This window comes from Magnolia sinica, chromosome 14 (assembly GCF_029962835.1).
Source record: "Magnolia sinica isolate HGM2019 chromosome 14, MsV1, whole genome shotgun sequence".
In the NCBI taxonomy this organism is placed as follows: Eukaryota; Viridiplantae; Streptophyta; class Magnoliopsida; order Magnoliales; family Magnoliaceae; genus Magnolia; species Magnolia sinica.
In genome coordinates this window covers 80,143,954-80,171,505 of record NC_080586.1, presented here as the reverse complement: position 1 = coordinate 80,171,505, position 27,552 = coordinate 80,143,954, and the positions used below count along the sequence as shown (strand labels likewise).

The 27,552-nt window shown below is 40.9% G+C and overlaps 3 protein-coding genes across 3 annotated transcripts; all 3 read left to right on the top strand.

Moving 5' to 3' along the window:
- The first annotated feature begins 1,330 nt into the window (after positions 1 to 1,330).
- On the top strand, positions 1,331 to 14,438 carry LOC131225057 (uncharacterized). The gene is made up of 8 exons (XM_058220482.1): positions 1,331 to 1,433; positions 9,174 to 9,333; positions 9,406 to 9,644; positions 9,748 to 9,957; positions 10,040 to 10,132; positions 10,214 to 10,321; positions 10,405 to 10,614; positions 14,271 to 14,438. Exons 2-8 carry the CDS (start codon positions 9,198 to 9,200, stop codon positions 14,436 to 14,438), a joined length of 1,164 nt encoding a protein of 387 aa, XP_058076465.1. The 5' UTR covers positions 1,331 to 1,433; positions 9,174 to 9,197.
- Positions 14,439 to 23,866: 9,428 nt separating this feature from the next.
- On the top strand, positions 23,867 to 25,261 carry LOC131225056 (receptor-like protein EIX2). Its single transcript, XM_058220481.1, has one exon. The coding sequence runs from the start codon at positions 23,867 to 23,869 to the stop codon at positions 25,259 to 25,261; it is 1,395 nt and encodes a 464-aa protein (XP_058076464.1).
- A 276-nt stretch (positions 25,262 to 25,537) lies between these two features.
- On the top strand, positions 25,538 to 26,944 carry LOC131224698 (receptor-like protein EIX2). Its single transcript, XM_058220008.1, has one exon. The coding sequence runs from the start codon at positions 25,538 to 25,540 to the stop codon at positions 26,942 to 26,944; it is 1,407 nt and encodes a 468-aa protein (XP_058075991.1).
- The last annotated feature ends 608 nt before the right edge of the window (positions 26,945 to 27,552 follow it).

Below are 27,552 nucleotides of genomic sequence, written 5' to 3'. Positions count from 1 at the left end.
AAATGGATGGACGGTGTGGATATAACAAATATATCATAGTGGGGCCCACAAAACTTGGTGACGTCACTGACGTAGGGACGCCCACTGTCAGCGGCGGAAACGGATTGGCTACTCCCCCTGCCACCAGCAATTGGCTGGTTGTCGGTGGTCTGTGGGCCCCACCATGATTTATGTATTTCATCCATTCTGTCCATCTATTTTTATAGATCATTTTATTTTATGGCATGAAAGAAAAAATGAGGTATATCTCAATCTCAAGCGGACCAGGTTACAGGAAACAGTGTTGAATGAACGTTGAACATTAAAAATGTTTTGTGGGCCATAAAAGTTTTGGATCAGGCCGATTTTTATTGTTTCCCTTCATCTGGGTCTGTACGACCTAATCAACATATTGGATGTCAAATAAACAGTACACTGGGCCTTAGGAGGATTTTAATGATAGATATCCAATCATTGTTTTTTTCCTGTGGTGTGGTCCACCTAAGATTTGTATCTCTATAATTTTTTATATAAAGCCCTAAAATGATCTGTAAAAAATGGATGAAACACATACATCATGGTGGGTCCCACAGAGTACCGACCACGTTGCTGCCGGTGCCAGCGGGAGTAACCAATCCGCCTCGGGCGGATTTCTAGCGGAAGCCTTTCGCACGACTTCCGGCGCAAGGATTTTAGGTGGGGCCCGTTGCGATGTTTGTGAGAAATCAAAGCTGTCCATCTGTTTTCTGACCTCATTTTAAGCTATTCTACTAAAAATGAGTAGGATCCAAAACTCAAGTGGGCCATAGGAGATGAAACAGTGGGGAATGGAATGCCTACCGTTGAAACCTTCCTAGGCTCTACCTTGCTGTATATATGCCATATAAACCGTTTACAGCATCTAAACCGTTTATAAGGTCATTTTCACTCAGATAAAGTGGAAAAATGAAAAAAATTATATCGTCAAAAACTTTTATAGACATATAAATATTTCAACGGTGGTCACTAAATATCCACTGTTTCCTCTCGTGTGGCCCACTTGAGTTTTTGATCCTCCTAGATTTTGGTCCCACGTCATAAAATGAGCTTAAAAAATGGATAGAGGGGTTAGATTTCACACAAACAACTAAGTAGGACCCACACAGAATTTTGTGCAAAATTGTCTTCCTTGGGAAATCCGCGACCGTTCGTCTTCGTCAGCGACTCCTCGCTTCTCTCTCTCTCTCTCTCTCTCTCTCTCTCTCTCTCTCTCTCTCTCTCGGTCCTTTCTCGCGCATCCTCTATCTTTCTCTGTCTCTCTCGGCCCTCTCTCTCTCACGCATCCTCTCCCTCCCTCAGTCTCTCTCGCATCCTCTCTCTCTCCTCTCAGTGATCGGGAACCCAATTTTCGGCGTGGACTCGTGATCGGGGCTCCAACTCAAACTCCTCTCGTTCTCTTCCTCAAAGCTCGAAAGGTAAAAATCCTAACCCTTCATCTAAGCTCCTCTCGTTCTCTTCCTCAAAGCCCGAAAGATATGCAAAGAAAGCAAACCAACTTTACATCAAAATGACTAATTTTTTAACATCATCAAAATGACTAATATGTACATCCTGAACTAGATCCAACTTTCAGTTGGCCCACATCACAGGAAACAGTGGTGATTAACCATTAAAAACTTCTTATGGTCACAAACGTTTTGGATGAAGCTGATACTTGTGTTTTCCCATCGTCAAAGTTGACCTCATCAACTGATTATTGGGAGGGATCAACAATCGAAAGTAGGTCACAGATGATGATCGGTTCATAAACATTATTTGACCATTCAATGTACTTTATTATATTAGTTTGGGCCATCCATTTTTTTTCTTTAGATTGATTGGATGGTTAGGATCATTAGATCATAGTGACTTTTAAGAGACTCAACAACCAGAGGTGAGATACACATGATGGATGATCGAGATCATTGATTGGACCTTTTGTAGTACAAATAAATGGGAGCGGATTGGATACTGAACGCTTCAGTAGCCAAAACGCTACTGAAGTGATGTGGCAAATCGCCATTGGTTAGATGCAAACCGCATGTTCCTTGGTATAAATGCTACTCCGTCAGATCCGTTAACGGATCTTTCACCCTTTCCGCCATGCACCACTCGGCCATGAAATGGGATGGTCATTCTGAGAAAATTCAGTTGGGCCCACTGTGAATTTATATATGTGATTTATCCACACCTTCCATCTGTTTTTCCATCTAATTTTAGGCGTTCAGCCCAAAATTGAAGCTTGTAAAAATCTCAAGTGGACCATACCACAGGAAACTGTGGGAATAATGATTTCCATCGTTGAAACCTTTCCAGCCCCACAGTAATGTTTATTTTCCAGCCCCACACCGTTCAAACCTTTCCAGGCGAGTATATGCAAATATTCCTAGACCTAGAGTCGGGGATCTATACTGCTTATCAAATGGGCCAATCCTCATTGGGCCATAAGTAGAAATCTCCACTTCCAATGTGAACCGTCCATTGACAGGCTTCTAGTAGAGAATGATGGTTGTCCTATCAGGAAGTTATGGGGAATGGCCCAACCGTTGGTATGAAAACTTGGGGCCAATGGTCTGACAATCCAGACCGTTGGTATGTTGTGTACCACAATGAATGGACCAGTAGGCTCCAAAAATCTTCTAGGTAGGAAGTTTACAGCATTGTAGATCACGCTCCAAGAAAACTTCACACTTTTTTCATTTGACATGGACCATTGGTGATCTCCTTTTAACCGTGTATCTATAGCCCAACAAATCAAAGGGCTGAGATTATTGTTTCCTGCTAATCAGATCTGAAAACCGACGTCTACTTTCCAAAGACGGGAAGTAGCGTATCTTATTGTTATGCTTGTATATTGGTAGAGCGGATTGCATGTGCCATGGGTAAAGAGATATATCTGTGCATGGGGCTGTGTGGGCCCACAGAGATGTTCATGACAAATCCACTCCGTCCATCTGTTTTTAAAGAACACATCAGCATAGTAAGATAAAAATCTGGCAGATACAAAACTCAGGTGGGCCACCAAAAATGAAACAGTGGGAACAGAAACATCTGCCATTGAAACCTTCTTGTAGCTGACCGTGATTTTTATATGCCATCCAAACCGTTCATATGTGTATTACCACCCAGATAAACTGTAGATCCTGATACAAAACTTTTGTCACCTCCAAGCGTTCAATCCGCATTGTTCCATGTGATATGGCCCACATTAGTATCGGAAATGCCTGATTTTTACATTCCTATCCTATTATCCCAGATCGGATTGCGTACTGAGTTACTCGGTACGCTCTTACTGTACTGAGTAAATTCAGTTAGGCCCACCTTAAATGTATGTGGTCTATGTAGCCCGTCCATCCGTTTTTCCATCTAATTTAAGGGGTTGAGCCCAAAATAGGAGAATATCCAAAGATCAAATGAATCATACCACAGTAAACAGTGGGGATAATAATTTCCACCGTTGAAACCTTTATAGGCCCAACAGTAATGTTTATTTATCATCCAACCTGTTCATAATATCTACACTCTACACAATCCACTTCCCTACTATCCTACTGTGGTCTTTAAAAACTTAAAGGAGGGAGTGGGTTTGTCAGGGATATCTCTGGGCCCCACACAGCCCTCTGCGCCAGTAGGCACATGCATTTCGGTCTTCTATATATATAGCCCTCTGCGCCAGTAGGCACATGCTTTCAAACAGCCCTTTAAGGCACAAGATACATATGTACACGTCAACGTTTGACATACGTGGAATATCCAGCTGCCACAAAAGGTGGACCACACCATGATGATTATAACATGGTAAGAAAATTAGGCTGATCAACTTATGAGGTAGGCCACACCAGTACAATGAATAATGCCATTAGCTGTCTAATGTCCATACTGTCGTATCATGCTAAATGAGTGGATGGGCCTAATTTAGGCGTTACATCCTTTTCAGGATTGGATATAGGAGGGCTGGTATTTGGAATGTCAATGCATCCTGATGGGGCTCATCCCATTTTTTTTTCTTGGGGTTGTTAAGTAAATCCATTGCCTTCTGTCAATGTGCATATTGTTCCATTGCCTTCTGTTGCCTAAAATGATCCTTGCAAGCCTTAATGAACTTGTATATTACATTTTTTTGTCTTAAATTATTATTGTGATTAGTTAGTTTATAGTTGTGACTTGTAATTGTGATTTGTAAGTTAGATAATTAGTTACCCGTTTGAAGATTTCTATGGGGCCATACATAGATAAAGTATATTTTTAGTGGCATAGAAATCGCTCAAATTGTCCCATTTTGGACAGTTCAAGGTTAGATGGATAGTATGCTCATATATAATCTATTTAAACGTTCATGCCTGATCCGCGGTCCATCTCCTTGTTTCTCTCTGGATCTATTTCTTCCGTTCTATGTCCAATGCCAAATATCTTTACATTGCTTTATATATTTGGCATCGGAATGTAACGTAAGTTCAACTTATCTGGAGAGGCATGGGGAGATGCTGCCGGATTTTCGGCGTGGACTAACAAATGGGAATATAAAAGTATTACAATCTATCCAACCTTGGATGGGTAACTAATTTAGGATTTAATTGAACGAGGGTCTCTGAAAGGTGGGAACTGCTGTTATGACCATAATGGCCCGTGTTTATGTATAAGCTCAAAATTGTTGGAGCAGACCCGTGTTTATGTATTAGCCCAAATTCCTAAACTATAACCAAAACCTATAACGTAAACCCGAACATAAACTTAAACTTAAATCTATAACCTATAACCTATAACTTATAAACCTAAACCTAAACCTAAACCTATAACCTAAACCTAACCTAAATCTATAACCTATAATTTAAACATATTACTTAAACCTTAAACATATAACCTAAACCTAAACCGATTCCTAAACCTATAACCTAACCTAAACCTATAACGTATAATTTAAACATATAACCTAAACCTAAACTTAAACCTATAACCTATAATTTAAATATATAACCTAAACCTAAACCTATAATCAATAACTTAAACTTAAAACCTATAACTTGTAACCTAAACTTAAACATATAACCTATAACCTAATCATAAACCTAAACCTAAACCTAAACCTATAACATAAACCTAAACCAAAACCTATAACCTAAACTTAAACATATAACCTATAACCTAAACATAAACCTATAACATAAACTTATAACCTAAACCTATAACATTAACCTATAACCTAAATGTAAACCTAAACCTGAACCCGAACCCGAACCCAAACCCGAATTCCTAACCCTATAACCTAGACTTATAATCTTAAACTTATTTTCGTAAACTGACTCTAATCTTTTCATTGTAGAGATGGATAAGAGTTGGATGCGAGCAAAGAACAGGTTTGGCCCAGAGTATATACAAGGGGTAAAACAGTTCATGGAATTTGCGAGTAATCGGACGGATTCAGGCAATAGAATTAGGTGTCCATGTCAAAAATGTATGAACATGATAGATAAGACTCTAGACAAAGTAGAAGACGATTTGTTCATAGTTGGGATTAACCAAGGTTATACTTAGTGGATCCATCATGGTGAAGAGTTCCACCAAAGAGTTGAGGCCACTGAAGTAATTGCTGACCCAATTGAAGCCTGGCAAAATTTTGACAAACAATATGACTGGTTTGCAGAGGATTCTCGCAATGTTCGACTAGGTCTTGCAAGTGATGGTTTTAATCCATTTGGTAATATGAGTAGCTCGTATAGTATATGGCCAGTGGTACTTATGCCCTACAATTTTCCTCCTTGGTTGTGTATGAAGGAGTCATTTTTCATGATGTCGTTGCTTATTCTTGGACCCAGGTCACCTGGGAATGACATTAATGTGTATTTGCGACCGTTAGTAGATGAGTTAAATGAGTTGTAGAGTCAAGGTGTACAGACGTATGATACATTTGCAGGACAGACATTTCGTTTGCATGCAGCGGTCTTGTGGACAATAAATGACTTTCCCGCGTATGGAAATTTGTCTGGGTGGAGCACAAAGGGAAAGCTGGCTTGTCCTACATGTGGTATTGAGACTTGTTCATTATCATTGAAGCATGGTAAGAAAACGTGTTATATGGGTCATCGTCGCTTCCTTCCGAGTGATCATAGTTGGCGTAGGAAGACGATAATCTTTGATGGCAAACAAGATCATAGGCTACCCCCGAAAGAGCTATCTGAAAAAGATGTGATACAACAACTGAGTAACATTGGAGAAGTTAAATTTGGTAAGGCATCGCACTTGAAGAAAAGGAAACGTACAGTATTGGACTATAACTGGAGGAAGAAGAGCATTTTTTTTGAGTTGCCCTATTGGAGTGATCTGAAATTGCGACACAACTTGAATGTCATGCATATTGAGAAGAATATATGTGACAATATTTTCGGAACATTGATGAACATAGAGAAGAAAACAAAAGACAGTTTCAAGGCTCGATTGGATCTACAAGCAATGGGCTTAAGGAAAGAGTTGCACTTGCAACCACATGAAAATTCATATACCATACCAGCAGCTAGCTACACATTGACAAAACTAGAAAAGAAGCGTTTATGTGAATGGTTGAGATCGGTGAAGTTTTCCGATGGGTATGCGTCAAATATATCTCGGCGCGTAAACATTACGGACTGTAAGGTATTAGGAATGAAAAGTCATGATTGTCATGTTTTTCTACAACGTCTACTACCGGTTGCGATTCGTGGATTCCTGAGCAAGGATATCAGTGCGGCGTTGATTGAGTTGGGGATATTCTTTAAGGATTTGTGTTCGAAATCATTGAATATACAGGTTATTAAACGACTGGAGAGGGACATTGTCGTAATCCTTTACAAACTTGAAAGAATATTTTCACCTGCGTTCTTCGATGTTATGGTACACCTAGCGATTCACTTATCGCACGAGGTGAAGCTTGCCAGCCCAGTACAATATCGTTGGATGTATCCGATCGAAAGGTGGTAGAACCTATTAAAAATTTTATTCATTCCATAAACTACATATATCCATATTTTTTAACATATAGTTTTGTGTACAGATACCTTCACACACTAAAACGATTTGTGAGGAATAAGGCACGTCCAGAGGGATCCATTGCAGAGGCATACATTGATAATGAGTGCCTGATATTTTGTTCCATGTATCTTCGTGGCATAGAGACTAGATTCAACCGAGAAGATCGGAATGTCGATGAAGGGCAGGAGCATGAACAAGGACTCATATCTGTATTCGCATATAACGTCCGTCCTTTAGGAACCTCGACGTTTCAGGATATGGACCTTAGGGATCTAGCAAAAGCGCGGTAGTATGTGCTGCATAACTGTGAAGAAATAGAGTCATACTTAGAGTAAGTCTTTCCTCGATAATTGTATCACTGCATACGATGATTTTAATGTTTCTTACTGATGACGTGCTAATTATGTGTAGTGAACACATCGAGGAGATGAAGTCCCAATACCCAACAAATTATGATCGAATGCATCAAGATCAGTTTCCAGAATGGTTTGCAAAACGTGTAAGATATCACATTGTATCTCACCACACTTAGAATTTTGTTATATTGCATAATATTTGAACTTAAGAAAATCCCTAAATAATTACATTCTGTACGTGATAATAGATGAAGACGTTGCGCGCTAGCAACTCTATGGATGCGTCTGATGCACTTTACTCACTAGCGTGTGGCCCTGATAGACATGTATCTAGATATACAGGTTGTATTGTAAACGGGATTCGGTTCCACATTAAAGAACGTGAGAAGTATAGGACCACACAAATTAGTGGGGTGGTTGTGAAGGGAATGCATGAGGAGGTAGAAATTGACTTTTATGGTGTTTTGACAGATATTATTGAGCTGAGTTATTGTATGAGAAAATGGGTGTACTTATTTAAATGTGATTAGTGGGATATTGAAAATAAGAAGTTGGGAATACAGACTGACAACTACTTTACGAGCGTAAATTTATCTCGGAAATGGTTTAAGGATGACCCATTTATCCTCGCCAGCCAAGTTGAACAAGTATTTTACCTCGCTGACATCAAATTAGGCAGCTCTTGGCATGTGGTACAGAAAATAAAGCCCAGGAACGTATTTGACGTTCGCGTACCAGAAGTTGAAGATAACGAGGATGGGGGAAATGAAACGTCTAGGGTTGAACAAGCATATCAAAAAGACGTGCCATCTAGGGATATAGAGACTGATTCAAATGTTAATATTGATGTGGTGCAATTGGACAGAGATGATGTGCCACCTGATCATGTTGATGCCTTAATAATACATGACATTGTTAGAGATGATAGCGGTTTCATTGATGACGACGTTGCAGACGATGAAGAGGAAATACTGATCAGCGATAGTGATGGTGATGAAGAAATAATCCTAAGCGATAGTGATATAGACGGTGATTATTAAATGTACACATAATTTACATGTCATTTTTTAATTCGAATAATTTGTATATTACATGTATACATGAAAATAACAAGTCATGATTTATTCCTTTAATTGACTTGTTTATAATCCACATTTACAGTTGAGTCAATTTCTGATCATGTCCTCCTCAAACCGGAGCGTAGCGAAAGCAAGCAACATACTTCATCAACTGTTGCGGATGGACTTTTCGGCCCTATCTTCTTTTGGTAGGGCCAAAGAGATACCCAGTCTGGTCAATGAGCGTAAGGAGGAATATATCGACGCTGACTCAGATGACAAATTAAACAATCTCAGAGAAATTTTGGAGCTGACAAAGGATTAAAACCATGGAAAACTTCGTATGGAAGATGCAGTTATGTCACTTGCGCATCTGAATGGAGACTCAAGAGACCAAATTTCTCCTATTGTGACTGACATGTTAGCTGTAACAATGTCGAGTACTTCACACAGCTTGACATATAATTATGCAGCGTACGATAACTTACCAGGGAGTACTTCAGATAGTTTACCTCAGAGTTGTTTCGTATTACAACAAAATATGTGTATTTAATATATAATGACAATGTGTAATGGAATTTCCAAAGGTTATAGATTAATATTTACAGTTTTATTATATTTTGCATGCATTATAGTGTAATGATCTAATCATATTTTAATCATCTCTCTAAGCATAAGCACAAATGCATTCTACCATCAACACTACTTGTATAATGTTTTAGTATATTCCACTTGTACTGACATTGTATAAATTTACAAGTTCGTACATCGCACATATCCAGTGATGGCACCAGGTGGGAGACGTCGTTCGAGTACTGGATCTACCCCTTCCACCCGTGATGCGGCGGAGACAGCATCGCCGTCACATGTTGCATCACAGGCATCTGATCCATCAATCGTTCATACACCGAGCACTGCATGTAAGTCTAGACATATATTTCTTTTAAAGACTTTTGTTGATATAATAGACTTACATATTTCTTTTGTGACAGCATCGTCGACCAGCCGACGAGGACGTGGACCCACGCGTGGGTTAGTTTTACAGAGACTTACGTATGAGGGTAGGGTGACAGTAGAGTTCTCACAGGACTGCCTTAGACCTGTTGGGGACAATGCCAGGTTGTTTACATCGGAGGTCGGTATCTTATGTCGATCTCTGATCCCTACCACCACCCCCCGTTGGGTAGACGTGACAGATGATGTGCGGCAGCACATTCGTCAGCGCCTTACGGTAAAATTTAGTAAATTAAATTTTATTTTATAAAATTTCATTTATGGTTAAGTTATTTTCTTAATAAGTTTATTACCTTAATCCATTATTTACAAAATTACAGGATAAATTTGTCTTGGATTTGAGTGTTCCGTACATTTCCCATGCCGTCGACGACATGATCAAGGACCGGTTTAAGGAGTACCGCAGTGATTTACACCAGCGGTACAAGCGGGGCAGGAGCCTCGAGGAGGCCGTATTGACCGCACCGCCGCACGTGACCATTGACGATTGGCGGATACTCTGTGAGAGATTTTCGTCTGAGTCTTTTCAGGTAATATTTACATATTTACGATATCTTAAGGTAACAATTAAATTCACAATTAATAATAATATATTATGAATAATGTGTTCAGAAGAGGAGCAAAATAAATTCTGCGAATAGGGGAAAGTTGGAAGTGAACCACATAGCTGGTTCAAAGTCATTTGTACAACTTCGTCGCGACATGGTAAGAAGTTACTGGTTATTATTAAGTTGATATATTTTTCCATGCATTTATATTAGCTTTATTGTCATTTTGATTGTGCAGCGAGATTCCGTCACTGGACAGGAGCCCGGATCAGTAGACTTCTACAGAGAGACTCATTATCGGCAGGCGACGGGATCTTGGGTACATCTTTCAGCCAGCGAGAATTGGGTAAAAATTGTTACATTGTAAAATTTAATTGCATTGAATTATAATAATATTATTTGTTATGAAAATTCATGTTTTCATCACAGGCGGCGATGGACACCATACGCAGTCAACCCACTCCCGATGGTACTCAGCGGAGTGAGCCAGAGATCCTGAGCGAGGTGCTTGGCACACGTTCTGGATATGTGCGTAGGCTTGGCCATGGTGCCAAGCTCATGGCACCCGCTAGAGTTGCATCCAGTCGATCCGTCGCTGACGAGAGCACCATACGCCGAGCTGATATCGCAGAGAAAGAGGTTCAACATCTATGGGGCGCCATTAACGAGATCAAAGACCAACTGGCGAGGCAGAGGGAGGAGCATGAGAGGCAGAAGGAGGAGCAGGAGAGGCAGAGGGAGGAGCAAGAGAGGAGGATGGAGGATATGCGGGTAGAGCATGAGCGATGGATGCAGGAGATATTACAGGTTCTCGCTGCACGCTTACCTATCGATGCCCCACTACCTCCGCCTTCATCTTTGTGATTTGTCATATTTTATTTATGATTTATTTTATATACGAATGTTAAACTTATATGTATTTGTGCGTGTATGAATGTAATGTGGATAAGACTATTTGTGTATGTATGGATGTGATTTGTGTTTGGATGGATGTAGTTTATGTTTGTTTGGAAAAATAGAAATATGAATATAATGAAATATATTGTAACAGGTGTATAACAAGAATTTTTGCAAAAAAAAAAAAAAAAGAGACTTTTACCCACGAAAATTTTCGTAGGTAAAAGTTTCATTGACATTTTTACCTACGAATTTTTTCGCAGGTAAAAGGTTCATTCACATTTTTTTACCTGCGAATCATTTCGTAGGTAAAAGTTTCATCAACAGTTTTACCTACGTCAAATTTCATAGGTAAAAAGTCTTAGCACAGTTTGTACCTACGAAACCTTTCGCAGGTAAAAGTCTTAACACCGTTTGTACCAACGCAAAATTTTGTAGGTAAAAGTATTAACACACTTATTCGTTACGAAAACGTTCGTAGGCAAAAGTTTTAATACAGTTTGTACCTACGAAACATGTCATAGGTAAAAGCTTTAACAAAGTTTGTAGCTACGAAAACGTTCGTAGGTAAAAGTCTTAACACCGTTTGTACCTACGAATAAATGCGTAGGTAAAAGTTTTAACTAAGTTTATAGCTACAGAAACATTCATAGGTAAAGGTCTTAATACAGTTTGTACCTACGAAACATGTCGTAGCTAAAAGTTTTAATAAAGTTTGTAACTATGAAAATGCTCGTAGGTAAAAGTCCTAACACCGTTTGTACCTATGAAAAAATTCATGGGGGAAAATTTTAACAAAGTTTTTAGCTACGGAAATGTTCGTAGGTAAAAGATTTAACAAAGTTTTTAGCTACGAAAATGTTCGTAGGGAAAAGTTTTGACACTTCCTACAGTAAAAGTGCGGATTTTGACCAACGAATTTACCGATGAAATATTTCGTAGGTAAAATTATTTGCCTAGGAAATAATATCATTTACCTACGAAATTTTTCGTAGGTAAAAGTGAAATTTCTTGTAGTACTCCAATTCTACTATTAAAAATACTATCGTACACATTAACATATAAACTACAAAATTCCTTTCCACAGTTTTGTATTTGAAAATTTCAATATCATTTTAACCAAAAAGTAAAATTTATAAAATATTTAAATTTTTTTAAAACCAAAATTTCAACATTGGACCATCTAATTAGTATGATTTTTATTGGGCATCGAATGAAGAGTGAACTGGGCTTAGTGGACGGTCTAGATAGGTGATTTAGATGCCAAGACGTCCAAGTGCAACTACGTGCATGAGAAGGTTAGCTACACTTAGCTTACTGTACATGCATCAAAACCATTTGCTCATTGGATGGGATCACCCGTGTGCCAAAAATAAAATGCCCTGCCAATAAGAACTTGGCCAATGACCCACGTCCAACATATCATGGCCCACCCGATTATCATACTAATACGTGGGACCCACTTCTAGGGATGCCTGGCAACTGGCTTAGGTGGCCTGTTCGGTTTTTGGACCTCGCCTCGTACAAGTAGAGATGGACCTTAAATCGATGCCAATGCTTGGATATGAGGTCGGATTCAAAGCTCAAATTGGGCCTGCAGCATGGCCTGCGGACTCGTCCCTCCCATGCCATCGACTCAGATGAGTCAAGCCGACTCAAGACCAAAGGAGCCTTTGAGTCAAAACCATGTGGTACAGTCCCATCTAACAGAGAATCAAAGACATCCAATGAAGTAGAGAATTCGTAATTATCTACAACTTCATATTTTAATCATCCAAACCGTGGAAACAAAGGACCCCACGTTGCATGGCCCATGCACTGAAAATTCTGCCGGATGGGAAGCTCTTAGCTGTCTAGCATTTTTGTTTAACAATTGCTGTATTTTCTATTGACAATTTGCTAACCAACTACTTAGGAAGCGGATTGCATCCGACCCTTCTTGAACCTTTAAGTGTTTGACCAGATTTATGTGGGGCCACCATGATGTATCTGTTTATCCACTCCGTCCATTCCTAATTTTCAGATCACTTTAAGGTATGGCCCAAAATTGAGGCCAATCCAACACTCTAGTAGACCACACTATATATGACTTTGCATTTAATGCAACTTCCGTTTAATAATTTGTGCATTTAATGTGCGTTTAATACAACCCAAGCTTACCATTTGGTGTGGTCTACTTAGAGTGCTAGATGTGGATCATTTTGGGTCTACAATTCAACATGATCTTAGAAAATGGATGAACCGCGTGGATAAGTAGAGACATCATGGTAGCCCCACACTGATCGGGTGGTACGCTTAAAGGTTCCACCCCAATTCGCTTCCAACTATTTAAGGTTTAGAATTCTTCTGATCTTGGGATTTTTCTGCATGGTCTATTCATGGTGAAAACCTTAAATTCAACAGTTTGGATCGGTGGTCCATGGGCTCCACTTATCCACACTTGTTGTATTTCATTTCCTAAGTAAGAACTAGAAAAAAAAAAAAAAAAAAAAAAACGAAAATTGGAATAAAATTCTATTTTGAAACCATTCTTTCTTTATCAACGGAGTCATGAAATCCGAAAAGAAAATATGAGAAACAACAAAAGAAAACTTAGAAAGGTAGCAATCCAACGGTTAGCTTGAGATTTCCTTGCAGCTAACCATACATTTTATAGACCGTCTTACCGAATTTGGCATTTTCTGGGCATTTTATATGGGGCCATTCCATGAAATTGGACGGGTCTGATTTGTTCTGAAATTTGGAAAATGGCAGTCCTTGAAGGAGCCACCCTAATCGTAGTTCTCGGGGCGTTTACCCTGCATTTGATGCACCTTAAGTAATCTTAAAATTTTAATTAAGTGGACCCCACTCTAGACGGCATGTAGTGCGAAAATCACCTTGATTGGAAAGCCCAGTGGGACCCACAGCAGTTTACAAGACGGTATATGGTTCAGATAAATGGCTAGAAATGCACTTTCTACCAAGTCTATCAATTGGACAGACAGGATTGGCTGACAATTGAGCTTTGCAGCGAGGGTTACCTGTAGTGGACCCTGCCGATTGAGTGGTTCCAATCACAGATGATGGCACCATATTCAGATCAGGCCCACGGCCTGCATTTTCAGATAGTTTCGAAGACTAATATTGGGTTGAAACAATACACGCGTGTGGATCACGCCCCATCCGCACGCAGACACACGTGCCTATTTTTTAGATTCAACCTGAAATGAAATTAAAAAAAAAAAAAAAAAAGAATGGACGGTGTAGATAAAACCCATACATCACAGCGACCCCTAAGAGCCCCTGTCCGTACCCAGCCAGGAACATGCGTGGAAGTACCCAATCCGCGTCCCACTGTGCTAATAGGTGGTCTAGATCAGACTTTCCGGTAATGTGATTCAATGCCTGACAAGCAGAGCATCCTGAATTTTGTACCAAGTGATCTTTATGGAACGGGATGTCCGAATATCCGAGGTTGGGAAGTAGATTGGGTTGCATGTGATAAGGTCACCGCAACCGTTTGCACGTCGTCATACCTAGAGGTGGGCATCGGTCCTGATCGGAGCGGATTGGGTTCAACCTGATCAGATCCGAAATGGCCATGGATGGACCCGGACTCGATCAGATCCGGAATTAAATCCGGGTCACTTGACCCGAACAGATCCGATACATAATTTTTCTGACCCGAACAGAGTCCAACTCGGTCAGAGAAGCCGAGTCTGATTGAGTTGGGTACGATTCGGATTCGTATGAATTTAATTTAATTTTTCATATAATGTGGCCCACTTCAACCTTTAATATATGTTATTTTTTTTCTCAATGCCTTAATTGATATGTCAAAATGGATAAACGGTTTAGATAAAACATATACATCAAGGTGGGCCCCACATAGCTATACAAAAACTATCCGTTATTGTGTTTATGTTTTTACCGAACGTATATAATAACGTGCACTGCACGAAAGCAATCAACTTCTTTTTTATATATGTACGAAAGCAATCAACTTCTTTTTTATATATGTACAGTGAGTGGGACTTGCTGTAATGAAGTTAGCAAGTTATGTGGGTCTTATCATGGGGTATGTGTTATATCTAAACCGTTCATCTATTTGGTAAGCTCGTTATAAGGCTTACAATGAAAAATAAGACAGATATAACTATCAAGTGGACCACACGAAATATTTAATAGTGAAAATCATTTGAGGCTGCTACTTGTGGTGTGGTCCACATGATCTTTGGATATTAAAAATTTTTTAGATAATATACTAAGATGATCTCTAAAAACATATGAACGGTGTAGATATAATAAATACATCACTGTGAGGCCCATATACCTTTAATCTCCTTTGAACCGTTCGTACAACTCGGAGCTCGAGGAGCGCCAGTCTCGTCTTTGCACAGAAACGGACTGGCTACTCCCCCTGCCACGGTGCCACCAGCGTTGGTTGTTGGTCCGTGCTTTGTGAGCCCCACCATGATGTATGTGTTTCATCCATGCCTTCCATCTATTTTTATAGATCATTTCACAGTATGAAAAAAAAAAATGAGATATATCTAAATCTCAAGTGGATCACATTAAAGGAAACATTGTTGAATAAATGTTGACCATTGAAAACGTCTTGGGCTTAAAAGTTTTGGATCTAGCTGATGATATTTATTTTTTCCATTCATCTGGGTCTTTATGACCTAATCAAAAGATTGGATGTCAAATAAACAGTACAGTGGACCTTAGAAGGATTTTAAATTTTTAATGGTAGATATCCAATTATTATTATTTTCTTGTCATGTGGTTCACCTAAGATTAAGGTACCTATCATTTTTTTTATGAATCCATAAAATATTCTGTAAAAATGTATGAACGGAATGGATGAAACACATACATCATGGTGGGGCCCACAAAGCATCGACTAAGGAGCAACCAATTCGTCCCTCGAACGAACTACCCACCTAGCCTAAGGCAAGTGTAGACTGTGTAGTTGGTGTGTGGTTTACATCCGACGAAAGGATGGTTTTAGCCGGAAAAACGGTAAATGCTACTCGACATTCACACATGCCAATCGGGCATGTGTATGCAAGCAGATGGGCCTGATCATCATCTGAGTCCAAGTCAAGTTTATGGTCTACTATTTTTAGGCTTCGGGTCGGGTCTGGTCGGTTCGGGCCAGATCCTTTTGGTTCGGGTATCCGGGTCGGATCTGTCCGGATCAACCTCTATCCGAACCTGACCCGAAATACTATCGGATCTGGGTTGACAGACTCGATCAGGCTGATCTAAGCCATCGGTTCTGTTCGGAACGGTACCGAGTCGGGTCGGATCGGGTCGGATCCACCGGATCGGGTTCAAAATGCCCACCTCTAGTACTCATACCTCAGCAGGCAGCATACTAACGAAAGAAAGAAATGCACCATCTCTCCACACTACGCATTGCAGGTATTTGTGTCAATCGCTACCGTCTATCTAATGGATGAATCATGGATGGCCTTCTTTCAAAATTTAAACCTACAAAGACATCATTTCCCTAAAAATTTCTTCGTTTTTCCAGCACTTGACGCTGATCATTAACTGTTTGTCTTTTGAACCGTTTAGTTGAAGCTCAGTGATCAGATTGATAATATTCTCAGATGTATGTCAATTTAGATAAAATATCCAGCCATATAAGAGATATCTACGGTCCTGATTGATACAGTGTCCTACCACGTTTACTATGTAGACATAGCGCTACCGTATTCTACCGATTGATCTCCAGATGTTCTTGGGTGGGCCACAACTTAAAAATTACACGGGTTGGTCGACCCTCGGATTACCATGGATTTGCCTCTTGATTGTAGACTGCTGGCCGTTTTCTAACCGTACATTTGCATCGTTTTCTCGTGATTCATGGGTTGCAAGATGTAACCCATTTATTTTTCGACTACTGGACGGTAGGCGAGGATTGAATATTGTGTAGGTCCACCAGACTACCGTGTGGGTTATACGTGTTCATGTAATGCCAATCCATACCGTCCAAATCAGTGGCCATGTTGTGGATAGAACATGGACTGAAATTCATAATGAAAGGATGACCCTGAACGTCCAGCGTTGGCCTTCAAATAAACTGTCAGAAACAAAACTGTTAGCCATCCAAATTCAACTGGGCAGAAACTAATGGTTAAGATCATCCAATTAATGTGATCTCATGATTCCTGTGTGGCCACGATTTGGACCGTCTTGGGTGGCTCAGATACAGGCCACTTGTAGGAGGCTCAACATAGAAAATAAGTATAAACGCACTATATTTGTTTGCCGCGAGCTCTTTTTCTGAGCATGCTCATTCCATGAATAGGTTCTTGATCCCACATTTCGTAAAAGCGGGGTCTATGATTCGGACATCAAGACCGTCAATCACATGTACCCCACTTGAATGGGGACCCCGAAAGGTTTACAATAGGCTGCCTTTTCAATGGACACGGTTAAAATTTTTATTTACAGTGTATGTGGCCATGGACAGATAGACTAGTGATGCAGGAATGAACGTGATAAATCGATCAGCTTCGGTCCAAATCTATGGAGCTTCTCCGGAATCTCACGTAGATACCTCCGAATCCACAAAGAAAATTAAGAAAATATTAGGAATAAGCTTCATAATCAAACTCAAACTCTTAATTACTCAAAATATTAAAATTCTAATTCCAGTAAAAGTCTTCTAATGTCTAATTTTTAAAAATAAAAATTTAAAAAAAACTTTTATTAGAAGAATTCTAACATAATTACAAGTTTTTCTTAAAAAACTCTAATAAAATCTAAGGGCTTGTTTGTTAACGTTGAATTTTTGTACTCGTGAAATTTGGAAAATATTCTTGTCCCCAAAAGTCTCTACCCCAAGATGTGAACTTGATTAACGATTTGGATGTCTTAGACGATCAAGATGCCAGAGACTTGCCTTGTCATAAGCGGAAACGGATTGGTTAGGATTGCTTGATCAGTATTCAGTGTTAAGAGAAAATGGTGGTGAACTAGCATGATGGATGTGTGCGGTCTTCTGATGTAGAGCGGGTCGCAGACAATTACATGGCCAAGATGGATCAGAAAAGGCCTGGTCGACGACAAAAGTGATCCAGACCATCAAACCTTAAATCGCGCGTATCTTGCAATCCGGAATGAGTTACCTGACGTAAAATATATGATTTTGGGGTAGAACGAGCTACTGAAGCCAACCAACCCCGCTATGCCGGGTTGCGTAGCCCGGAATTGCGAAAAACCCCTGGATTGACGGTCGTTTCCCTGTTTTAATTTTGTTTTTACTATAAATAGTAAGTTTTAGTTTGATTATTACTCTTCATCCGTCGGGCTTTAGGAGTTGCGCCCAACGTGAAAAGAGCTTAGAATAATTAGGAGAACGATTTGGTGAAGCCAAATAGGACACTTACTATTTTTGGCCGAAAACCTTGCGCACTAGTAGACATCACGACCGTCTATAAATAGTAAGTTTACTATTTATAGTAAGTCGCGGATTCTAAGAGTTCGAGTTGTAGTTTGATTCTAACTTCTTTCCCATTGCTTGGTAGCCCTATTTAAAGGGTTGTAAACTCATTTTTATTCATCAATTAATCAATTTCGAATTTATTAGAATTTATTTCTATTTTCTGTTTTCTTTCCTCGTGGATTCGAGAAGTCTCTGTGAGGAGTCCAGAGAAGCTTCGTGGATTCGGAGTAGTTATCCTCATCACGTTCATCCCTGCGTCAATTGGTATCAGAGCGAGGATTCCCCTCGGGCCGATGGCAAACAACGAAGGTATGATCAAAATCCTGTGGACGGTAATCTAGGAATTCGTTATCTTTCGGAAAGAATGGAAGCTTTCCACCGGGAGAGTTAGTTGACCATGCAAGGGCTGCAGGCAACTCTCGACCGTCTTGCGGTGCGCTACTTCCACCCCGAGACCTAGGCGGTGCTCCACCACCCATGGTTGCTGTACGACATAACCCCGATTTTCGTAGAGCACTACCAGTGGCAAACCGTAGGGCTACACCAGATGATTCAAGTTCTAGCGACGAGGACCTTAATGAGAGTTTTGCTCGACGACCAATCCATGGAGGTGATCATCTAGATCGTGCTGAAAGAGACTATCGAGGTAAGGCTGAACTTCCTAGTTTTAACGGTTTATTACGTATAGAAGATTTTCTCGATTAGCTAGCCGAAGTAGAGAGATATTTTGATTACATGGACGTGCCAGATCATAAAAGGGTAAAATTGGTAGCGTTTAAATTAAAATCTGGTGCTTCTACATGGTGGGAACAATTACAACTCTCCCGAGCCCGCCAGAACAAGGCACCCATCTCATCATGGCCACGGATGAGACGTCTTCTTCGATCACGATTTCTCCCCAGTGATTATGAGCAGATATTATTCCAACAATATCAAAATTGCAGACAAGGAAATCGAACTGTCACAGATTACACTGAAGAATTTCAACGGTTGGCTACACGAAACGATCTGTCAGAATCTGAGTCACAGAAGGTGGCACGATTTATAGGTGGGTTGCGACGGATAATTCAGGACCGAGTTCAAATGTATCCAGTCAGGACCGTGGATGAAGCAGTTCAATTGGCGAGTAGGGCATAAACACAACTTGCAAGAGCTCCTACTCGTCCATATCCTTCAAATCGACCCCCCATGACGGGTCCCACGCAGGATCCAGTACTGCCACGAGGAAAAGATCCAGTACCTCAACTTCCTACAACCGTAAACCGTGATACGGGGAGCGGCTCATCCAGACCTCAACGTGCAACACCCACAACAGCAGGTCCAAGTAGGATTCTAAATCCTTATACTCGGCTAAGATCGAACAATTGTTACCGCTGTGGCCAACCAGGCCACTTATCAAACACTTGTCCTCAACGTCCCGCAGCGCACTTGACTATAAACGAAGGGGGTACTGAAGATGAGGCCGCAAAAGAAGACCATCGCTTTGATGTACAGTACAACCCCGATTTCTTCAAAGTACCATTAGATGATGGTAAATCGCAGGCCACCACTTTGATAGTGAGGAAGCCGTTATATATGCCAAAGGTAGAAATAGAATTACAGCAAGACAACATCTTTCAAACGAGGTGCACTGTAAGCCAAAAAGTCTGTAATGTGATCATCGATGTCAGGAGCAGTGAGAATCTCGTGTCGAAAATAATGGTGGAAAAACTGCAACTGAAAATAGAAAAGCATTTATTTCTGTACATGATTGGATGGATCAAGAAGGTCAATAAAACAGAGGTAACCGAACAATACACTGTCTCATTTTCAATTGGTAAAAATTATAAGGATCAAATACTTTGTGACGTGGTCGATATGGAAACTTGTCATATGTTACTCGGTCGACCCTGATAGTCGGATCGTGATGCGACCCATCGGGGACGAGATAATGTCTACGTATTCGTCAAGGATATTCGAAAAATAATCCTTACCCCTAGGCACCAGAGAACCACCCTAAAGCCTCTAAAGTGGAGGGGAGTTCCCTCTTGACCATTCGGGATTTCATGGAGGAATCCAAGGAAACTGGTGAGGTATACGCTGTAGTAGTAAAGGGGGAGGAAGAAGAACCCTCAAACATCCCTCCAAGTTTAAGACTGTTGCTAAACGAATTCAAAGAAGTCTGGCCTGAGGATTTACCTGATGGATTGCCCCCCATAAGGGACATCCAACATCACATAGACCTCGTCCCTGGGGCAAGCCTGCCCAATCGCCCTCATTATCGGATGAGTCCGAAGGAGTATGAGATACTTTAGGGGCAAGTGGAGGAATTGATCCGTAAGGGTCTCTCGAGAGAGAGCATGAGCCCATGTGCCGTACCAGCATTATTAATGCCAAAAAAAGATGGAAGCTGGCGCATGTATGTCGACAGCCGAGCAATCAACAAAATTACCATCAAATATCGGTTTCCAATACCACAGTTAGACGACATGCTTGATATGTTGGAAGGGGCCAAGGTGTTCTCTAAACTAGATCTAAGGAGCGGGTACCATCAGATTCGTATTCGACTCGGTGATGAGTGGAAAACGGCATTAAAGACCAAGGAAGGGTTGTATGAGTGGCTGGTCATGCCCTTCGGCCTATCGAACGCACCAAGTACTTTTATGCGTTTAATGAATCAAGTTCTAAAATCGTTCACTGGCCGATTTGTGGTAGTATATTTTGATGACTTATTGATATATAGACAGGATGAGGCGGAGGACAGGAAACATCTCAGGCAGGTGCTACAGGTCCTACAACTTAACAAGTTGTACCTTAACTTGAAGAAGTGTATTTTTTTAACTGACAGCCTATTGTTTCTAGGATTTGTTGTAATGTCCACAGGCATTCGTGTGGACGATGAAAAGGTGCGAGCTATTAGAGAATGGCCGATCCCGACAAACATTCATGAGGTGAGGAGTTTTCACGGGTTGGCGACTTTCTATCATCGATTTATGTGAGATTTTAGCACCATAGTCGCGCTTATAATAGATTGCATGAAAAAAGGACCGTTCCAGTGGACCGATAAAGCTGATAAGAGCTTTCATGAGATCAAGCATCGTTTGTCTACAACACCGGTCTTGGTGCTTCCTAATTTCGACAAATTGTTTGAGGTTGAGTGTGACGCTTTATACATCGGAATTGAATGAGTATTATCACAGGAAGGCAGGCCGGTAGCCTTTTACAGAGAGAAGCTCAACGAAGCTCGAAAGAAGTGGTCGACTTATGAGCTTGAGTTGTATGCAGTTGTTCAGGCGCTGCGACATTGGCGGCATTATCTGATTCAAAGAGAGTTTGTTTCGTACACTGACCATCAAGCATTAAAGTTTATTAATAGTCAGACTAACGTGAATCGTGTGCATGCTAGATGGGTTGCGTTTTTACAGGAATTTACGTTCGTTCTGAAGCACAAGTCAGGGCAACAGAACAAGGTGGCTGATACACTTAGCCGTCGTGCATCACTACTAGTTACAATGAGCAACGAGGTAGTCGGCTTCGACTGTCTCAAGGAGCTGTATGCCGAGGATGAGGACTTCAAAGATTCTTGGATGAAGTGTCAAGAAGGTCACTCCAGTGACCTTCATATATAGGACGATTTTCTCTTCAAAGGGAATCGATTGTGCATCCCCCAAAGTTCTCTGAGGGAGTAGATTATTCAGGAGCTATATGGAGGTGGCCTTAGTAGACACCTGGGGCGAAACAAGACTCGAGCTCTTGTGGAAGAGCGGTATTACTGGCCGCAATTAGTACGTGATGTGGGAAAAGCCGTACAACGTTGTCATGTTTGTCAGACCTCCAAGGGGCAATCTCAGAATACGGGCCTCTACACCCCGTTACCTGTGCCTAACGGTCATTGGGAGAATTTATCAATGGACTTCGTGCTTGGTCTCCCACGAACACAACGCGGCATGGATTCGGTGTTCGTGGTGGTAGATCATTTCTCAAAGATGGTGCACTTTATCCCATGCAAGAAGACCCTCGATGCAACACACGTGGAGAATTTATTTTTCAGGGAGGTCGTTCGGCTACACGGGGTCCTCAAGACCATTACTTCCGATCGTGACACGAAGTTCATTAGCCACTTTTGGCGGACTTTATGGAATCGATTCGATACACGACTTCAATTCAGCAGTGCTTACCACCCACAGACTAATGGGCAGACCGAAGTTGTGAATCGCACATTGGGAAACCTCCTTCACTGTATTTCAGGAGGAAAACCGAAGCAGTGAGATTTTTCCTTGTCCTAAGCAGAGTTTGCATTCAACAACATGGTGAACCGCTCGACAGGGAGATCACCGTTCCAGATTATCTACGGATGAGTGCCTCGCCACACACTTGATTTGGTCCCTCTACCCAAGCACCCGGGCACAAGCATTGCAGCAGAACATATGGCAGACAAGATCATGGGTATCCATGCAGAAGTGCAGACTAAGCTACATGCCTCGAACGAGAAATAGAAGGAACAAGCGGACAAGCATCTGCGACAAAAAGTGTTCGAGGTGGGCGACCGTGTTATGGTCCATCTGCGCAAAGAGAGATTTTCGACCGGGACATACAACAAGTTGAAAAATAAGAAGATCGGACCCGTCCCAATCATCCGAAAGATTAATGATAACGCTTATATTGTTGATCTTCCAGATGACATGGCAATCTCACAGACTTTTAATGTCGCGGACCTGACCGAGTATCATGAACCAGAGCATGACGAGAACTCGAGGACGAGTTCTTTTGAAGTGGAGGAGATTGATGTAGAGCGGGTCGCGGACAATTACATGGCCAAGATGGATCAGAAAAGGCCCGGTCAACGACAGAAGTGATCCAGACCATCGAACCTTAAATCGGGCGTATCTTGCAATCCGGAATGAGTTACCAGACGTAAAATATATGATTTTGGGTTAGAACGAGCTACTGAAGCCAACCAACCCCGCTACGTCGGTTGCGCAGCCCGGAATTGCGAAAAACCCCTGGATTGACGGTCGTTTCCCTGTTTTAATTTCGTTTTTACTATAAATAGTAAGTTTTAGTTTGATTATAACTCTTCATCCGTCGGGCTTTAGGAGTTGCGCCCAACGTGAAAAGATCTTAGAATAATTAGGAGAACGGTTTGGTGAAGCCAAATAGGACACTTACTATTTTTGGCCGAAAACCTTGCGCACTAGTAGACATCACGACCGTCTATAAATAGTAAGTTTACTATTTATAGTAAGTCGCGGATTATAAGAGTTTGAGTTGTAGTTTGATTCTAATTTCTTTCCCATTGCTTGGTAGCCCTATTTAAAGGGTTGTAAACTCGTTTTTATTCATCAATTAATCAATTTCGAATTTATTAGAATTTATTTCTATTTTCTGTTTTCTTTCCTCGTGGATTTGAGAAGTCTCTGTGAGGAGTCCAGAGAAGCTTCGTGGATTCGGAGTAGTTATCCTCATCACGCTCATCCTTGCGTCATCTTCAGATCTTATAAATTAAGGAGAGCCAGAAAGAGAAATCTGCAAAGAATCAATTTTCCTTTCTAGAGCAGAGAAAGTGAAGGAATGGAGAGTTGTTATTCTCAGCAGAGAGGCTTTCTAATTTCTCTGTTTCTTTTAAATGTATTAATATATTGGGGAGGATATGGGAAGGTGAGTGGTTGCTTGGATTCGGAGAGAAAAGTTCTGACTACCTTTCGGAAGGCTCTCAACGACCCTTCCAATCTTCTCTCTTCTTGGGATGATGATGCCTCTCACTGCTGCAAATGGAGAGGAATTACCTGCCACAACATAACTGGATACGTTGTTAAACTCGACCTCCACACTCATTATGACGGGATATTTATTAATGGCAGAATTGATCCAGCATTCAGTCTAAGTGGCAGAATTGATCCAGCTCTGGTTCAACTGAAGCATCTTCAGTTCTTGGACTTGAGCTATAATGCTTTTTATGGCACACCAATTCCAAATTTCTTGGGTGGAATGAAGGAGTTGAGGCATTTGAACTTGTCATGGGCAGGATTCAGCGGGAGTATCCCTCATCAGCTTGGAAACCTCTCTAAACTCATTTCCCTGAAGCTTTCTTCATCTTCTTTGAGTGCCAAAAACCTTTGGTGGTTGACAAGCCTACCTTCTCTCAATTACCTCCACATGGCTTATGTGAACCTTTCCATGGCAAGCCATGATTGGGTGCACGTAATGAACAACTGTCCTTCCCTCGTTGAGCTACGCTTACCATATTGTGGTCTTTCATATATTTCTCCAACTCTTCCTCCTGTTAATTTCACATCTCTCCGTGTCCTCGGTCTCCGTTTTAACAACTTCAACTCTACCATTCCAAACTGGATAGCTAACTTTAGTAGCCTCGTGTACTTGTATCTCTCAGGTAACAACTTTCATGGTGAGGTTCCTTATCGATTTTCACAACTTCCTAACTTGGAAGGGTTGGGGTTGGGATCAACTGATGATAACCTGAGGGTTGATTGGTCAGAGTTCCTTGAAGGCAGCTGGTGGAAGCTGAAGATACTTGATCCATCTTTCAGTCAGCTGCATGGAGGAATCCCCAACTCTATTTGGAATATGACATCACTTGAGTCTCTCTCTTTGTCATTCAGTGAGAATATAACAGGTAGCATTCCAAGAGCCATAACTAAGCTTATCAATTTAGAGACCCTGTCATTGTATAGATACCAAATGCATGCGGCCATTCCTGATTGCTTATATGAGCTCAAAAATCTTAAACACCTCAGACTCAGGGATTGCATGCTGACAGGCCCAATCCCTGCAGCTCGTCTTGGAGGATTGTCTTCCTTAGAAGAACTACATCTCCCAGGGAATCAGTTGAATGGGACAATCCCAACAACTTTAGGACAACTTTCTAACTTGTGTAGGCTTGACCTCTCTTACAACTCCTTGACAGGAAACGTGTCTGAAAGTGTTTTTGAAAACCTCAAAAAGTAGACGTACTTATATTTGTCTTCCAATTCTTTGGTTTTTGATCCACACCCTAATTGGGTCCCTCCATTTCAGCTTTCTAGAATTGAGCTAGGATCATGTCATTTAGGTCCTCGATTTCCTCTCTGGCTACGAACACAAAAATACGTAGAAGTGTTGGATCTCTCTGACACAACCATCTCTGGCATCATCCCCACCTGGTTTTGGGATTTAACACCCCAACTTCTTTCCTTGAACCTTTCAAATAACCACATTTTTGGCCAATTGCCCAACCCTTTAAAAATGCAGCCTCAATCCTACATTGATTTGAGTTCGAATCATTTCAGTGGTCCCATACCCTGCATATTGAATGGAGCCACAGTACTTGATCTCTCCATCAATCAATTTTCTGGGCCAATCCCACCCAATTTTACATCCGCGATGCAGTATTTAGAATTCTTTTCTGCCAAAGGTAACCAAATCAGTGGCACGATTCCCTCATCCATAGAAGGAATGAATTCCTTGACTGCACTTGACCTTTCTCGAAACAATATTGGTGGTATCATTCCATTGAGCTTGGGTAATTGTGTAGCCCTTGAGGCAGTTGATTTGAGCAACAATAGGTTATCAGGAGAAATACCCAGGTCCCTGGGTCAGTTGCGTCGACTCCGAACAATGCACTTGAGCAACAATAGCCTATCAGGAAAAATCCCTTTTTCCCTGAAGAAATCTGCTGGTTTGGAGACTATAGACCTTGGATACAACAATTTCTCGGGTCGTATTCCCACTTGGATTAGCAAAAGCTTTCCAACTTTAAGAATTTTGCGCTTACGATCCAATATGTTTACTGGCAACATCCCACCACAATTATTAAACCTAACTTCTCTTCAAGTCCTTGATGTGGCACAAAATTGTTTATCTAGTTTAATTCCCCAAAGTTTTGAAAATCTCTTGGCGATGAAGAATGAGCAGAAGATAAACCATGTTCTTTCCTACGGAGGGGCGGGATCATCATATTATAATGAAAACTTGCCTATGGCAGTGAAGGGGCAAATGCTTGAATACACAAGAACAATTTCGGGATCATCATATTACAAGGAAAACTTGCCTGTGTCAGTGAAGGGGCAAAAGCTTGAATACACGAGAACAATTTCGCTAGTTACATGTATTGACCTTTCAAGAAATAACTTATCTGGAAAGATCCCTGAAGGACTCACAGGACTTTTGGGATTGCGTGCTTTAAACTTATCTGGAAATCATTTGACCGGAAAGATCCCAGACAAGATTGGTAAATTAGCATTGCTCGAGTCTCTTGATTTCTCTGAAAATCAGATTTCAGGTACAATTCCTCTAAGCATGTCAAATTTAACTTTTCTAAGTTGCTTGAACTTGTCATTTAACAACTTGTGGGGAAAAATTACATCTGGAAATCAGCTCCAGACATTCCAAGATCCTTCTATTTATATGGGCAACAAGGGACTTTGTGGACCTCCTCTTCTAGATAAGTGTGTTAGCGATGAGACTCCTCCAAGTCCTCCTGGTAACATTGAAAAAGATGAAGAAGAGGATGAGATGTGTTGGTTTTACTCTGGGCTGGGACCAGGATTTGTAGTTGGGTTTTGGGCCTTATGTGGTGTTTTAGTGCTCAAGAGGTCTTGGAGGATTGTCTATTACTGCTTCTTTGATGAGATGAAAGATAGACTCTTTTAGTAATTGTTATAGGATGTTATAGTGAAGAAGTTTGATAGAAATCCAGGTAATGTGTAATGAATAATTGTTGTAATGTTGGATACTTCACGGTGGTCTTTTTTTCTTTTTTCCTGTTTTTTAATGAGAGTTGTAATATAAAGCTTTAGTGAAGAATTTGGGGAGAGAATCAGCCACTATAGGCCCCTCTAATGTATATAATAATTATCAATATAATTACAATTCACTACAAGAAAAGGAGGCTTTAACCTCAGTTCAAAACTGTGGCTAAAAAGGTTAAAAATTGAGACTAAAGCCTTTAGCCTCAGTTTTGCCTCAATTGTTCAAACCGAGGTTGAAACCCCCGTGGCTAAAGGCTTTAGCTTCAGTTTTAGCAACCGAGGCTAAAGTAACTTTTATAGCCTCGGTTCTTCAAGTGAGGCTAAAAGAACCTTTTTAGCTTCAGTTTTCTTGAAATGAGGCTAAATCAAAATTTTAGCCTCCATTGTTTCCAACTGAAGCTAAATCCAAATTTTAGCCTCAGTTGCCTCCAATTGAAGCTAAATCTATTTTTAACCCCGGTTTTCAACAACCGAGGCTAAAGCCTTTAGCCACGGGAATTATAGTCTCAA

Bases quoted from the DNA above. Each gene is read 5' to 3' on its own strand.
- LOC131225057 (XM_058220482.1), top strand. From the start codon at position 9,198: ATGGCACCAGGTGGGAGACGTCGTTCGAGTACTGGATCTACCCCTTCC. The intron at 9,645-9,747 runs GTAAAATTTAGT...ACAAAATTACAG, and splicing joins ACATTCGTCAGCGCCTTACG to GATAAATTTGTCTTGGATTT. The intron at 9,958-10,039 runs GTAATATTTACA...TAATGTGTTCAG, and splicing joins TTTCGTCTGAGTCTTTTCAG to AAGAGGAGCAAAATAAATTC.
- LOC131225056 (XM_058220481.1), top strand. From the start codon at position 23,867: ATGGAGAGTTGTTATTCTCAGCAGAGAGGCTTTCTAATTTCTCTGTTT.
- LOC131224698 (XM_058220008.1), top strand. From the start codon at position 25,538: ATGCAGCCTCAATCCTACATTGATTTGAGTTCGAATCATTTCAGTGGT.